The sequence below is a fragment of the Symphalangus syndactylus genome, chromosome 7 (genome assembly GCF_028878055.3).
Source record: "Symphalangus syndactylus isolate Jambi chromosome 7, NHGRI_mSymSyn1-v2.1_pri, whole genome shotgun sequence".
Lineage (NCBI taxonomy): Eukaryota > Metazoa > Chordata > Mammalia > Primates > Hylobatidae > Symphalangus > Symphalangus syndactylus.
Window position 1 is genome coordinate 7,326,305 of NC_072429.2, and position 16,329 is coordinate 7,342,633.

Consider the following 16,329-nt stretch of genomic DNA (forward strand, 5'->3'; position numbering starts at 1 on the left):
AGTCTTTTCAACTTTGACCTACTCTTGGTTTTATGCTTTTCTTGTGTTTAAAGGCAGACGATACTTAAAAACTGACTACCAGATAAATGGGGCTTTCAGAGAAGTTAGTAGGATGAAAGAGGTGTTTTCTATTACCTGGGATTCTTCAACATGGACATTTACCATGAAGCAAAGTAATAGTTTTCTCTTTTAAACTGGATGTTTGCTATCTTTATGTTAATGATTACGACTCCCTGTGCCTGTGGGCCATGACCAGTTTTCTCTGATCTGCAATGAATTTTGATTTTCCTTTGTACCATTTCTGAGAAGAGATCTCTGTGTCTTTTGAAGAAAAACTCTTAGGGTGAGAGAAGAAGGAGTAGGTAGGTGGGCAGATGAATGAGAGGACATCACAGGGAAAGAACTTGGTAAGGTCTTTGCAACAGGGCATCAAAGTTTAGAATCTTTTTCAGAATCGTATGAAAGGATATGTTTTCCTTACAATTATTTTTAACCTGGAAATATTTTGCAGCCGAATTTGCCATGTACTGATAACGTAGCATTCGATATGGAAAGGCTCACCAGAACCCAAGCTGTTAACCGAAGATCAGCCCTCGGCGACCTCGCCGGCGACAACTCCCTCGGCCTTGAGCCACTTCGAACTTCGGGGATCTCGCCTCTTCCTCAGGATGGGGAGCTCACTCCGAGAACAGGAGAAATCAACATTGCAGTAACAAGTAAGTGGGGGCCTCTGCTCAGGCACAGGGCATGTGGCTGCCTATGTGGGCATTCGGGACCATCAGGAGAGTCAAGGCACTCGCCTCAGCCTGCAACACAGACTGTAACCAAGAAAGTGATATGTGTTGCTGTTAAAACAGGTATTTGGAAGAATGAAACTTTATTTCTGATAAGTAGCTGGTGTGTGTTTGTATAATTAATAGGAATAGCTGCATTTGATGAGTAGCTGTTCAGAGGTCTATTTTAGTCGCTATTTTATAAACCTTGTTTTGAAATCATTGCATTACAAACAGGCATTTAAAGGGAGATGTTGGAAGGTGACATAGGCCCCAGTATGCTGTGAGCGCTGGTGATCTCCACCTCCGGGGCTACAGGCTACTTAGTGGGAAATTCATCTAGAATTTGAACGTAAAAATTCACCGTTCTTGGAACACAGCCTGTTGCGCACTTTATTTTACATCTTTTATGGAAGTTTGGTCTCTTGGCACTTAACTCTTTGGTATAATTGTACATGAGGTAGGAGAAAAGCCAAAGGACAATCTGCCTGAAAAAAAATGCTGTGAGCTAGTTATGAACGTCTTCACATTGCACTGTCGACTAGCAGGAAAGAAATGCTGAGTGTTTTGATGGCGGTACCTCAGGACAGTGTGAGTGAGCCGACAGCGTGTGTGTGGGCATCATAGACATTCAGCCCTCAACAAGCCAGCTCTTCTCTTCACTTCCATTCTTTACATGTTACTTTCATGTAACAACCTTTCACCCATCTTCCTGGTCGCTGCTCTGCTGTCGCCTTTCCCAGCACCTGCTGCTGCTTGCCTAGTGCATCACGCCCTGAGGCTCGTGGGACCCCACTGCAGTCTGGGAGTCAGTGAAATGGATGACACTGTTACAAAATGTTTCTCCTCACGTGTTAAGACTTGTGTGGTCTGTTCAGTCAAAGTATTCATGTTTTTAACCAACCAGACATTATGATTAGAAAATGATTCCCCAGGTTGTATTCTGTCATCTGTGTAAACTCAGGGAGCCTTCATTCAGTTATGCAATAGGGAAAACTGTGCTTTGAGTGTAGTTTGGCTCATTTCTCACCATCTCTCAATGATTCCTTTAATAGCATTTCATGGTTTTCTTACTTTGGCGTTGGGGTTTTATGGTCTACAGTTTTAAAACTTGATTGAGTAGTAATAAAGGACACAAAGGTTGTTGGTTTATTAGTGAGTTTTTCAGGTCCTTCATTGATCAAACATTTATTGAGCACCTACTACTTACTACATTAAGTACTGATCCCGTTATATTTTATGTAGAAATGTCCTTTCAAAATCTTATGCTTTGATGATAAAAAGGATTACTGCATGTACCAAATTAGTCACCTTTAGCAGAATTTACACATGATGTTAATAGATAAAATTCATGTGATTGAACTAAACCACAGCTACCTCTGCTTTCCCTCCGAAGCCCTGTAGCACCGTAGCAACCACAGTGCATCCAGCTGGCACCCACTGTGTGCAAGGCACTGTGCTAAGTAGGCACTGGGGGCAGAGGTAGCCAGGCCTGCTGCAGGGGGGCACTGTGGAAATGCCACCAGCATATTGGGTGTTTTATGATGGTGTTTACTTCCTTTTGTTACTAGTTTTTAAGATTGCAATCACACACACACACACACACACGCACACACAAAGACATGCAAATATGGGATGGTATACTCAGAATTTGGAAACATAGATGTGACGAAGTTCTCCAAGGTAGTCTGCATATCATATAAAAGGCTCCAAGAAGGAAAAAGAGGATACTGTGTTAAGTTCCTTGATGGTGATGACATTCGGCTCTTGTTTTTTTTAAATGCCATATACATTTTCCCTAACTTAAAACATTACAGGTAAAAATGGTGGGTTTTATATGTGTTCTTAAATGGTCGTGCTGATTAAATAAAAAGCTTCAATCTACCGATGAGGAAGTTTGTAATTTGAGAGGCAGTGGCTGCACTGATGTCTAAAAGGTAGGGGTTTACTAAGCATTTTAATAACATAAGCTAAGGTGGTAGAGCACTCTCCGGACCGGAAGTCCCCAGGACAGTGCTGCGTGACCTTTTGAAAGTCACCACCTTTAAAATCTAACAAAAGTATGTTTTTCTAGAAAAATGCCTATGCACACACAATTTTGCATGCAGGGTTAGGATTTGTGGAACCCAGATTGAGAAACACACATGTTATATACAGCGTGTGCATAAAACATTTGGCAGTCCATGTGTAAGTAGTTCTCTCTGCCTTCTTGCAGATATATAGGTAATTTTATTGTATGACATTTTGTTAAAACAGCCCTAGTCAGTGTATACTCGAAGAAATATTTTATAGTTAAGACTTTTTAGCAAGTGAGATTGGTTCTTCGGTTGTGTTCGAGGTTCTCAATAAATACTGTTTTTAAAATGTTACCTTGACAACATAGGCTCTGAAAAGGTAAGGGAGAATATCTGGATGGAGAGAGAGACAGGCGAGATAAACATCCTTATTGTCGTAAGCACCAGAGGTTTTCAGCTCTGTGGTGGCCAAGTACCCGGTCAGTCGCCCGCCCCTCCTACTCCTGCTTGTCAAAGCCTGAACAGCCAGTGCTGCCCCTCGGCAGTGGGGTTGGGAAGAGTAGTTTCTACTTTCTTGAGACAACAGTGAGATGTCCTTTTTACTCCCTAAATATCCTAAGTAAGCCCATGCATAAGAGAGAAGAATGTAGCCGTGGATGCCGTGGGAGGCCGGCTCGCAGACGGCTGGGAGCACCCACAGGACCTGGAGAACCGCTGCTCCGTGCTCCTCAGCCTTTGACTAAGAATGAAAGCCCTGCAGAAATGACAGAATGAAGAAGGAAAGAAGGTTATAAATACGCTTAGTCTACTTTACTGTCATTTACATTAACAATGAAAAAAATCTGTGTCCATGTGCAATTTTATATACATATTTTCACCACACACTTTTTGGTGGCTACACTCCTCACAGACCTCAGGACCTAAATGGAAGAAATGGTTGGGCCGTGCTTTCCTTTCTCCCTTGCAGCTTTCACCAGTACTTCCACTAACCTTCTCCAGTTAGTAGCTCTCTGGCAAACCTCCTGCTTCACTTCCTTGGGCCAATCTTGGCTTACACCTCCGTTGACGTCTGCTTCGTTGCATTTGAGGGAAATGTTGGCATCGATTTGACTTAAACCTTCTCCCCAGAGTGATTTCCTCCCTTTCCTTTGTCAACAGAAGAATGGTTTATTATTGCCAGTTTTGGCCTCCTCAGTGCCCTCACACTCTGCTACATGATCATCAGAGCCACAGCTAGCTTGAATGCTAATGAGTAAGTAACAAATTGTTTTTGGATTGCATGTGCCAGATGATCCCAAGAAAACCCATGGAGCAGTTTTCATGAAGATGGTGAGAACTGGCTTTCCACCAGTTTCACGCTGATCCTGATGGGATCATGTCTAGCAACATACTTTTATTTCATGAGCATATATTTTTAGTCAGTAACACAGATTGGGAATTCACCTTATTCAACAAGAGCAGCCCATTTGAGAAAAGATCCAGAGGTTTTCATTAGCCACAGGCTTGGAATGAATCAGCAGTGTAGCACAAATGGCAAAGGAACAGTATAGTCTTAGAGTGCAAAAGGCTGCCAGTGTCCTCATCGCTGACGGGAAGAGCCCACTTTGCGTTCCTCACACACATCTGGAGCCTTGCGTGTCTAGCTTCTGGGGAAGCCGCGGCGGCCATGCCCGTGGTCAGGACCAGTGCCTTGGGTAGTTGGCCTGCAGGAAAGAAGCAATGTAAAAGACCCGCTGTTTCCAGATGTTAGGACAGCTGTGAGGAGGAAGAGAAGATAAGTCTGAGCGCTGTCTCCATGAGCAAAATGGCGACCAGAGAGCAGGCTCCATGACTGCAGGCTTCACCTCAGTCAAAGGAAGGACATCTGTCGGTGAGGTTGGTTAGTGGCAGGATGGTTTGCTGCAGGGCACGCCCAGGACTGGGAATGCAGGCAGAGGCTGGATGTCACTTGTCAGGGGTGCTGTAGTGAGGTGTTTTCAGAGGATGGAGGATTGGGCTAGATGACTGTTCCGGTCCATTTTGATCCAATGCTGTTCCAAGAGTAGCTTTCCATAGAGATAAGGTATAGAAAGGGTTTGTTTATTTTTGCTTTGTTTTGTTTTGTTCTAAATTTTGGACATTTACTGAGGATATCATTCAGTCCTTTCTTTTACTGATATTCATGAAAACTAATTAGAGATGAAAGCAACCCTGGAGCCCTGCCCACATTTGAACCTAGATTGGTTTGGGTGGAATTCACGTGATCTCCATATGCAATTATGTCCTGATACTTTAATTGATGAGTAATAACCAAACTGATTACCTCATGCAGTTGATTTAATTGACTGCCCGTTGTCTGGCGATAGAAACAATGGGCAAGTGGCCTCCACTTGCAGTGGCATGTGTTATTCGATCTAACCTAATCTGCGGCCTAGATACTTGCAAGAAGTGCCCGCTGGCGTCTGTGAGCCATACATGTTGGGGCTCACAGATGTCAGGGTCGGGTGGCATTCCCCAGCCTTCAGAGGAGCACTGCACCTCATCCAGCAGGTGAACCACTAGCCGCTGCTATTGGCCACCCATGCAGTTTTCCTTCAGCATGGCGCACCTAATTCCTTAGACTCTAGGTCACACACACCTGGATTTGACTCTCAGCTCCTCCATTTTTCAGTTGTAAGACCTGGGCAGTTATATTTATTTGAAGCTCCTTGTAGTCATTCATAAACAGATAATGCTAGGACCATATCGCAGGGTTGTTATGGGAATCAGCCTATAAAATGCTTAGCACAGTGCCTGGTACATAAGAAGTGCTCAATAAATGTTAGCCAAGCCAATGCCACTGCAGTGCCATTGAAGTTCTGTGAGTCAGATGACCATCTGCCTTTATTGTCTGGGAAGTGAATTTAATTTCTTCCATGAAATAGGACACAGAACCATAGTAGCTCTGTGAGTAGCTATGATTCAAACCTAATTATTTAGAGGGAAACGCTTATTTCACCCACAACCACCTCTTTTGCTTACTCCCATGCTAACCCATCAGGCAAGATAGTAATACAAGCCTACTTCTCAAAAAGTTCACAAATGAGTGATAACCAGTACAAGCAAATAATTACACTAGGCACTTTTTGAGAATTACTGGGTAGTTTAATAGTCACCTGACTGCCACTCAGAATCTGTCTGATGTTCAATTCATGCATCAGATTAAAATGAGAGTGCTCAGCAGACATGTTGCCTATTAGAAATCATAGTATCTGGGCCATAATATTTTAGTTCCATGCCTGAATGCCTGCATGACTCAGAATCTAAGTCATGGATCTTAGATCCGTGCCTTAGTTCAACCCTTCTCCCATTAACAGTTGTAGAGGGTGGATTTCACAGTTGCTCATTTGGTTATTATTTCTGTGCCTTCAGTCAAAACCACTGAAGGACAATATCTGTGATCCCATTTAGAGAGAAAAATGGAGAGAGTGTGTGTGTGTGTGTGTGTGCGTGTTGTGTATGCACACATGTGGATACAATCAAGGATGGTCACCAGAATATGAACGGTGATTATCTTACTTTAGAATCTGGGGCAACGTCTTCTTCAGTTTGTGCTTTTATATGTTGTGTGTTTTTTTTTTTTAACAGTAAGCATGAATTACTTAATCTTTTTAAAGGCAGTTTTTATTGTGGCAGATGATAGGAAAGATAATAGTACTCTTACCCAGTGTCTTTTTCTCAAACATATCAATGAAAAATGCCTACTGATTTTATTCCAGAGAAAAGTTTACTTTAGCAAATAAATTTGTAATTATTCTTTATTAATGAATTTTTCAACATCTATTTTATTTCTGTTTTTGCCTTTATCTACCAATAAACTTACAACCAAAATAAGATTTTTTTTTTTCACCTTAATTGCCCTGGCTTAATTTTCTGGGTAACCTCATCCATTTGTAAGATAGTCATATATAAATAGATTTCATCTCTTGGCATTTTAATGACTGTCCAAAAATTGATACTAAACTCTACCTCTGTGCATATGCCTACTAGAATAGTTTACCTTTCTGGCAGTGTTACTAGTCACTGTTCTTGTGTATTACTATTCGAGCAAGTCCTTGACCCTGTCTACTCACTGTTGAAACCCTGTGGGCAAGATGTAAGGGCAGTGTGTGGGACCCAGGCGGTCCAGGGTCCCCTGTCATGGGTGGGTTGCTAACTACACAAGGAGGATCCCCACAAGGGGTGCAGGCCCCCATCCCTCCCTCACCATGCTCGGTGCATTTACCAAGGGCTTGGTGCTGTTGGCTTCAATCAGAAGTCCTTCAAAAAGCCCATGTGTTTGGAGTCACTGCCCTACTGTTACGATGAAATACTATTTATTTAGTACTGCGACTGATTATACATTAAATTTTTTTGACACTGCAAACAGATCTGGTAAATTTTGAAACTTTGCAAATATAAACAGGATGGTAGTCAAAGAAGCGAATAAATGCAAGGTAAATATATTTACATATTGGCTTCTCATACCTTGGTTTCTTAGTACCTAGGTAAGCGAGGTTACTGAATTTCAATTCCCAAAAGAGGTCTTCTGCTCTACTTGGCTGTTCATATAAACCTTGTGAAATGTCAACATTTACCAACTGATATTTGTGTCACTCTAGTTTTCCCTCAAAATAAGAAAAATAAATATTTTTATTAATTTTATTTGAGGAACATATACAAATATGTAGTAGAGATTTTAAGTTTAATGGGAGGCATGACTAGGTATCCCCTAGAGCCCTTTTCCCGTTGCTAGATTCTGATTCATAGAAATTATGTTCTAAGATTTGCAGAGAACGGTAGCTCATTATTCAAGATTCAGAAAAATCTTGGCATGAGGAAATGAATCTGAAGTGGCAAAGGTGACAAAATAACTAGAGCAAATGATCCAGTGGCATAACCTGAGATCAGGAAGCCCTGGCTTCTTGTAGCAGGTCTACCAGGAAGCTCCCGGTGATCCTCCTCTTAGTGTAGTAGTAGAAATTTATGTATATAAACTCCTTTATTTATACAAAAAGAGTGATGTTTCTATTTTACTCTCAGTATTTCTGAATTATTTTGCTCAGTACTCTTTTTTTTTTTTTGAGATGGAGTCTCGCTCTGTTACCTAGGCTGGAGTGCAGTGGCGCCATCTCAGCTCACCACAGCCTCCACCTCCCGGGTTCAAGCAATTATCTGCCTCAGCCTTCTGAGTAGCTGGGATTACAGGCACCCGCCACCACGCCCGGCTAATTTTTTTGTATTTTTAGTAGAGATGGGGTTTCAGTATCTTGGCCAGGCTGGTCTTGAACTCCTGACCTTGTGATCCACCCGTCTCGGCCTCCCAAAGTGCTGGGATTACAGGCGTGAGTGCTTAGTACTCTTAAAAAGGAATATTGAGAAACTAGCACACTCAACATAAAAGGGTCTGAAAATTTAATTATTTCATGTCTTGGGGATGCTTGGTTTGGAAGAGAGGGGACCGGGTAAGATGAGAGCTGTTTCCAGGTGTTTGAAGGACTCTTAAAGATGAGAATAACAAAGATGAGAATAACTACTGTTTATTGAATGCCTACCAAGATCTTAGTCCTGCACTGGTCTCTTTTACCCGTATTGCCTGGTTTAATACTCAGAAGAGCCTCATGTTGACTAACCAGTGCATACAGAGTGATGCTTACTCTGTATTTCTGGAGCTCTGGCGATTTCTACAGGGAGGCAGATTTCCACTTGATATAAGAAAGAACTTTGTGGCCTGGCGGGGTGGCTCACGCCTGTAATCCCAGCACTTTGGGAGGCTGAGGCGGGCAGATCACCTGAGGTCAGGAGTTCAAGACAAGCCTAGCCAACACAGTGCAACCCCATCTCTACTAAAAATATGAAAATTAGCCGGGTGTGGTGGCAGGTACCTGTAATCCCAGCTAAGGCTGTTGCAGGAGAATCACTTGAACCTGGGAGGCGAAGGTTGCAGTGAGCCGAGATCGCCCCATTGCACTCCAGCCTGGGTGACCAGAGTGAAACTCTGTCTCAAAAAAAAAAAAGAAAAAAAAGAAAGAAACAACTTTGTAGTAGTTAAAATTGTCCGTCCAAAACACGGGACACTTTGAAAGCTAGCCAGCCTGCACCAGGACCTGATTCTTCAGACAGAAGCTACAGTATAGAGCTGTTCACAGGCCGACCTCAGGTCAGGTAGAGAGCTCTAAGACTCGTCCTGTGTCGAGGGTCCCTCTTGGATTGTTCCTAGGAGGGATCAGAGGCCGAGGAGAGGTGTTGGGTTGTTTTTCAGTTACCTCTTTTAGAACCTTAAGTATCAAAAGCAGCGTTTTTCAGACTTTTAAAAAACCATCTCCTGCTGTAAGAGATACATTTTGTGTTGTGACCCAGTACTCCCATATGTAACTGAAACAAATTTCACAGACACTTCCCTGACTGCATGCAGTATTCTCTGATGTAGTCAATCCTGTGCCTTGTTGTTAATATTACTCGTTAACTCCTAAATTGATTTTATAACCATTAATAGGTTGTATGCTTTAGTTTGAGAAACACTTGTCTAAAGAATTTTGAATTTTTATTTCTCAACCTGATAACCTTTTGCTCACACAGCCTGTCTTGTAACAATTCCAGAAAAGATTTAAAATTAACCTCTGTTTGAGGTGTATTGCTGGATAGTGGATCCTCTTCTTTCTCTTAGTATTTATTCTCCTTGTAGCCAATCTGAGTGTGAGATATATATACACAAAAGAATAAATTAGGGCTTCGAGGGATTGAGTGACTCCGGAGGGATGCCATAGGAAGAAGGCCACTGGAATTCAAACCCAGCACCTCTGGTTCCAACCTTTTCCTTTGAACTGCTTGCATTTGACTACTTCAGAGAGGAGGATAGTGCCAAATAATGTGGTTGAAGGAGACAAATTTGGTTTCCTAACAATGCAGTTGCAACATGAGTATTAAAGGCAGTGGGAACTTGGCACTTCTCTGCTCTCTTTGGCAGTGGTTATTATTTTGCTTTATTTTATTTATTTATTTGAGACAGAGTCTCGCTCTGTCACCCAGGCTGGAATACAGTGGTGGGATCTCGGCTCACTGCAACTTTGCCTCCCAGGTTGAAGCAGTTCTTCTGTCTCAGCTTCCCGAGTAGCTAGGACTAGAGGCGCCTGCCAACACCCCTGGCTAGTTTTTGCATTTTTAGTAGAGACGGGGTTTCGCCATGTGGGCCAGGCTGGTCTCAAACTCCTGACCCCAGGTGATCCACCCGCCTCAGCCTCCCAAAGTGCTGGGATTACAGGCGTGAGCCACCATGCCCAGCCTATAATTTCTTGAAGAGGCAACAAGATAAAGTAGATTTAAAAACTTAATTACCCCTAAAAAGTCTTTATATCTAATATCCAGTTTTTCTGAGGAAATATTAGAAAATGTGTTACCTTCAATAGGAACTACAAGAAATAATAAGGTGTACAGAGCTTTATGTGAAGTTGTGAATATCCTTTATACCAGAGGTTTTTCAAAAAAGTTGACAGCGCCCCCTCATTCATTGAGATGCTGTTTCCCAAGTAGGCTCCCGGGCTTGTGCCAAGCACTGGGCTCGCAGTGCCGAAGCTGATGGAGACCTGGTCTGGCTCCACCGGAGCTCAGGGCTATGCCCTCATGTGCGTACTGACGTGGCTGGAGAGTGAGGGAGTACTCAAAGGCCCTTCTGGGTCATGCCTGCGGAGCTGCCGCTTTACCTTTGGGGGAGCTGGAAAGGCTGCGTGGAAGAGTGACTTAGGAACCAGCCTGGGCATAATTAGGGCACACAGTGAGGGCTGCACAGAGCAGGGTCAGCGAGCTGTGTGGTTTGCTGTGTCTGCTGCAGGTGACGGTGGATCAGCGAGCTGTGTGGTTTGCTGTGTCTGCTGTAGGTGTTGGTGGCAGTAGGCAGGAGACAGAATTTGGACTTGATTCTTGTAGAGAGCTGGTAATGGGCTCTAAGGCGTTTCAGCAGAGAGATACTCCTAGTGGCTGCAAAGTTGCTTGCTGTGGTAGGGCATGGAGGCAGGAAGACAGATTAGGTAAAAATAGGGAGTTGAAGGGGCAAGTCAGGGTGGCAAGCAGGAGCTGAAATCAAGAGTTGCTGAGAGTTGTGTAATAACCAAAGCTTATATGATTTGAAGCCGAGATCTGGAGCTCAGCAGAAAGAAAAAGATCAACACTAACAGCCTGATTTGGGGACCCTGGAAATGAGCAGGAGTCCAAGGCATCAGAAAGCCAGGGCAGCCCCACAGCACAGGGCTGCAGAGAGGGCAGCAGGAGCTGGGGCAGCGCGGGGGCTTGTCAAAAGGTCATAGGCTCTTTTTACACCTGATACAAGGACAGAAACACACATACACAAGGTCTGGAGGATTCCTGTGAGACAGCCATACATCCCTGTCACTTCAAAATAAGTAAGGACATTCTTGTTTGAGGGGTAAGAGGAGCATTTTTTAAAGACAACAGCTACAGATTTCAGCACCCTCCGCATTCAGAACATGTGTTTAAACCAGGAAAAATTATAAATTGTGTGATAATCGTCCCTGTGTATTTAAACAACACGCCATGGGCCTGACCTTTCCCTTCATCCTTTTGGGCGTATTAAAGCACCTCTAAGATAGATGAGTCAGTCAACTGCAGATCTGAAACTGCTGATTTTGGGAAAACACTTAATGGCTTCCTGGCCTTACCAGAGGGGTTAGGAACTAGCTGGGGACAGCCAGGCCACCCTTCAGTTAGGGTCACTTCTCTGTTATTTTAAACATTTGACTACTCTTTAACTAATTTATGACCTCTTTTTTCCTTTTATTCCATAGGGTAGAATGGTTTTGAAGAAGAAAAAACCTGCTTTCTGACTGATTTTGCCTTGAAGGAAAAAAGAACCTATTTTTGTGCATCATTTACCAATCATGCCACACAAGCATTTATTTTTAGTACATTTTATTTTTTCATAAAATTGCTAATGCCAAAGCTTTGTATTAAAAGAAATAAATAATAAAAAGTCTGTGCTGTTGAGTCTTATTAACCAGACCTGTGTTTTGAGGGCTATTTGGAGCCCACGGACCCAGATTGCATTTGTTTGTGTTTCAGAGACAGAATGTGCTCCTGGTTCCCATGAGAGGAACAGGGATTGACACTTACTATTGGTGTCTTCACATTGGCTCTTACCCACATAGGGCGCAAGAGCGGGGCATCCTGCTGGTGAGCTGCTTAGGGTGGTCAGTTGATTTACTCATTCTTCAAGGTGGACATTCACTCTGATAATTTCTTCTTTGTGGTTGATCAGCCTCCACCAGAGCTTCAGCACCCCCAGCAGCAGGGACTTGTAACATTTGCTCCCCACTGTGCCCCTGCACCCAACAGAGTGCTTTGCACATAGTAAGTGCTCAATAAATATTTGTGGAATGAAGGAATGAGTGTAAAAATGATTTTCCAAACCACATCTAATTAGTAATAAATTATATGTCTGAGATTTTTTTTTTTACCTACTTTGTATTCTTTTAAAAACAGCAAACTCAAAAAAGTAGGGTGAGAGCAATTTTACATGTGCCAGTGAAATATTTTTGCTTTACTGATGAGAATTTCAAAATATTTTGTTACATTGAATTATATGCTTGAAGGATTTTCAGTATTTTTAAGTGTTTGCTGCAGTGAATTCTTAACCTTCTACCTCACCTTACCTGAGGAGTGAGAATATATTCCTGTTGAAAACAGGGGTTCACTCCAGTAGTCATGCTCAAGTCAGTAGGGGCTGAAAGGATTTTTGCAATCGAAATATAATTCACATACCATAAAATTACCCGTTTAAAGTGTGTATTTCAGTAGTTTTTAGTATAGTCACACAGTTGTGTAACCATCACCACTATCAGATTCCAGAACATTTTCATCACCCCGTAAAAAAACCTCATACTCAGTAACTACTCACCCCTGCCAGCCCTGGAAACCTGGAAATCTACTCATTGTTTCTATGGATTTGCCTGTTCTGGGCATTTCATGTAAATAGAACCATATAATATGTGGCCTTTTGTGTCTGGCTTCTTTGACTTAGCATGTGTTCACGGTTCATACATGTTGTAGCGTGTGTCAGTACCTCTTTGTGTGGCTGAGTAACACTCCACAGTATGGATGTAGCACATTTTGTTCCGCTGATGGACACTTGACTTGTTTCCACTGTTTGGCTGTTATGAATAATGTTGCTATGAACATTCATGTACAAATTTTGGCCTGAACATATATTTTCAGTTCTCTTTGATATGTCCCTAGGATTGCAATTGCTGGATTATGTTATAACTCTGTTTAACTTCTTGAGAAACTGCCAAAGTGTTCTTGAAAGCAACTGCACCATTTTTCATTCTCACCAAGAGTGTATGAGGGTTGCAGTTTCTTCACAACCTCCATAACACCAGTGACTGCCTGTCTTTTTTCTTACAGATGTCATAGTGGGTGTGAAGGAGCTGTCTCATGTTTTTAACATGCATTACCCTAGTAACTAAAGATGCAAAGCATCTTTTCATGTGCTTTTTGGCCATTTTCTATTTTCTTTGGAGAAATGTCTATCCCAGTGCTTTACCCGTTATTAAATTGGACTGTTTTTTGTTGTAAGACTTCTTTGTATGTTCTAGATACTAGGCCTTTATCAGATAGGTGATTTGCAAATATTTTCTCCCAAGCTCTAAACTATTTATTCACTTTCTTGGTAGTGTCTTTCAAAGCATAAAGTTTTAAATTTAGATGAAGTTGAATATGTCTATTTTTTCCTTTGGTTGATTGTACTTTAGATGTCTAAGAAAGTATTACCTAATTTAAGGTCACAAAGACTTCTAAGAACAATATAGTCTTTGCTCTTAGGTCTTTGATGATCCATTCTGAGTTAATATTTGTATATGGTGTAAGGTAGGGGTCTTACCTTCATTCTTTTGCATGTGGATATTCAGTTTTCCCAGTGCCATTTGTTTGAGACTTTTTTTCCTCCATTAAATGGTCTTGGCACCCTTGTCAAAAATCAATTGAGTATGACGTATGAGTTTATGTCTGGACTCTCAATTCTCCCATTGATTTCATTGTAAGTTTTGAAATTGGGAAGTGTGAGTTCTCCAACTTTGTTCTTTTCCAAGTTTGTTTTCTTTATTCAGGGTCCCTTGCATTTCTTAATGAATTTTAGAATCAACTTCTCAATCTCTGTAAAAAAAAAAAAAAAAAAAAAAGGTAGGATTTTATAGGGATTGCACTGAATATGTAGATGATTTTAGTTAGCATTGCTGTCTCAACAATGTTGTCTTCCAACTCATGAGCATGGGATATTGTTCCACATGTTTAATTTCTGTAGAACTATGATTAATTTTTGTACATTGATCTTTTATCCTACAACAGTGCTGAACTCATTTATTAGTTCTCATATTTTTTTGTAGATTCCTTGGGCTTTTCTGTCTGCAAGATCATGTCATCTGCACATAGAGATCATTTTTCTTCTTCCTTTCCAATCTGGATGCGTATTTATTTTATCCTCATGCTTAATTGTTCTGGCTAGAACCTCAAATAGTAGATTATTGAATAGAAATGGTGCAAACAGACATCCACGTGTTGTTGTGATCTCGTAGGGAAAAGCTTTCCGTCTGTCACCACTGATTATGAAGTTAGCTATTAAGACTATAGATTAGATACCCTTTATCAAGTTGAGAAGGTTACCTTCTATTTCTAGCTTATTGAACGTTTTTATAATGAAACAGTTTTTGATTCTGTCAGAAGCTTTGTGTCTATTGAGATGATCATGTGAGTTTGCCCTTTATTCTATTCTATCCTATGAATATGGTGTATTGCATTGATTTTCTGACATTGAACCAATGCTGGGACAAATCCCGCTTGGTCATAATGTACAATCCTTTTTACGTTTGCTAGATTTAGTTTGTTAGTATTTTGCTGAGGATTTTTGCATCTATATTTATAAGGGATATTGGTATGTAATTAATTCTTATCGTGTCCTTATCTGACCTTGGTATTATTGTAATGCTGGCATCATATAAACAATTATCAAGTGTTCTTTCCTCTTCTGTTTTTTGGAAGATCTTAAGAAGAATTGTGTTAATTCTTCTTTAGATATTTGGAAGCCATCTGGTCCTGGACTTTTCTATGTAGGAAGTTTTTTGATTACCAGCTCATTCTCTCCTTAGAGGGCTATTCAGGTTTTTTATTTATAGTTGAGACAGTTCGAGTCTTTGTATCTTTCTAGGAATTTATCCTTTTTTGTTTTATTGATTTTTCTCTTCTATTCTCTATTTCATTAATTTTTACTCAAATCTTGTTTTTTTGTTTTGTTTTTGAGATGTCTCGCTCTGTCACCCAGGCTGGAGTGCAGTGGCACAATCTCAGCCCACTGCGGCCTTGAATTCCCTGGCTCCAACAATCCTCCTACCTGAGCCTCCCCAAGTGCTAAGATTACAGGCTTGAGCCCACCACACCTGGCCTTACTCAAATCTTTATTATTTTCTTCTACTTGGTTTAGGTTTAGTTTTTTTCTTTTTTAAGGTAGAAGATGTTATTGATTTGAGGTCTTTTTTATTTAATGTAGTTGTTTATAGCTATAAATTTCCCTCTGAGTCCTATTTCACCCGTTCGTAAATTTTGATACGTTGTGGCTTTTATTTTGTCTCTGGTTTCACCGTTATTCCTTCTTTGGCCCATTGGTTATTTAGGAGTATGTTGTTTGAATCCTATGTGTTCATAAATTTCACAAATTTCCTTCTGTTATAGATTTCCAACTTCATTCTAAATTCAGTTATTGGTTGGAGAACATACTTTGTATGATTTCAATCATAAATTTATTAAGGCTTCTCTTATGACCCAACATGGTCTATCCCGGAGAATGTTCCATGTGCACTTAAGAATGTACATATTCTGATCGAGACCATCCTGGCCAACCCGGTGAAACCCCGTCTCTACTAAAAATACAAAAAATTAGCCGGGTGTGGTGGCGGGCGCCTGTAGTCCCAGCTACTCGGGAGGCTGAGGCAGGAGAACGGCGTGAACCCGGGAGGCGGAGCTTGCAGTGAGCCCAGATCGTGCCACTGCACTCCAGCCTGGGCGACAGAGCGAGACTCTGTCTCAAAAAAAAAAAAAAAGTACATATTCTGCTATTGTTGGATAGACTGTTCTGTAGATGTGTGTTAGGTCTAGTTAATCGTGTTGCTCAAATCTTCTATTTCCTTGTTTTTCTTCTCTGTAGTTCTAGAAATTGTTGAAAGTGAGTATTGTTATCTCTAGTATTGTTGAATTATGTTACTCTCTTTTATTCTGTTTTGCTTCATGTAGTTTGGGGCTCTGTTGTTAGGTGCATATGGGGTTGAAGAATGTTTTAAAGCTGCACTGGTTATTCATACACCTCTATCCATTGAGATTCCCTGGTTCAGTGGCCCTCCTCTGAACCAACTCCAGTCAACTCAAAATGCCAGAGTTCAGCCGAGCATGTTTGGCCTTATTTTCTAGAGTGGACTCTCTTGTATTGATAGCTTCCTCAGTAAAAAGTTTTTTCCTCTGGTAGTATTTCATAAACTCATGGTATAGTTCCT

At 41.4% G+C, this 16,329-nt stretch overlaps 1 protein-coding gene across 3 annotated transcripts in view; it reads left to right on the forward strand.

The window, feature by feature from the left end:
* RNF130 (ring finger protein 130) overlaps positions 1 to 16,329 on the forward strand; it is a 159,334-nt gene that overhangs the window by 103,846 nt on the left and 39,159 nt on the right. The window contains exons 7-9 of one of the 3 annotated variants that reach the window (XM_055284939.2): positions 512 to 716; positions 3,947 to 4,040; positions 11,584 to 11,771. In XM_055284939.2, coding sequence (XP_055140914.1) covers positions 512 to 716; positions 3,947 to 4,040; positions 11,584 to 11,599 — 315 coding nt within the window. In that variant the 3' untranslated portion in view covers positions 11,600 to 11,771. Of the gene's footprint in view, positions 1 to 511; positions 717 to 3,946; positions 4,041 to 11,583; positions 11,772 to 16,329 lie in introns of those variants that run through there. The other 2 variants (XM_055284941.2, XM_055284940.2) reach the window with 2 other exon arrangements.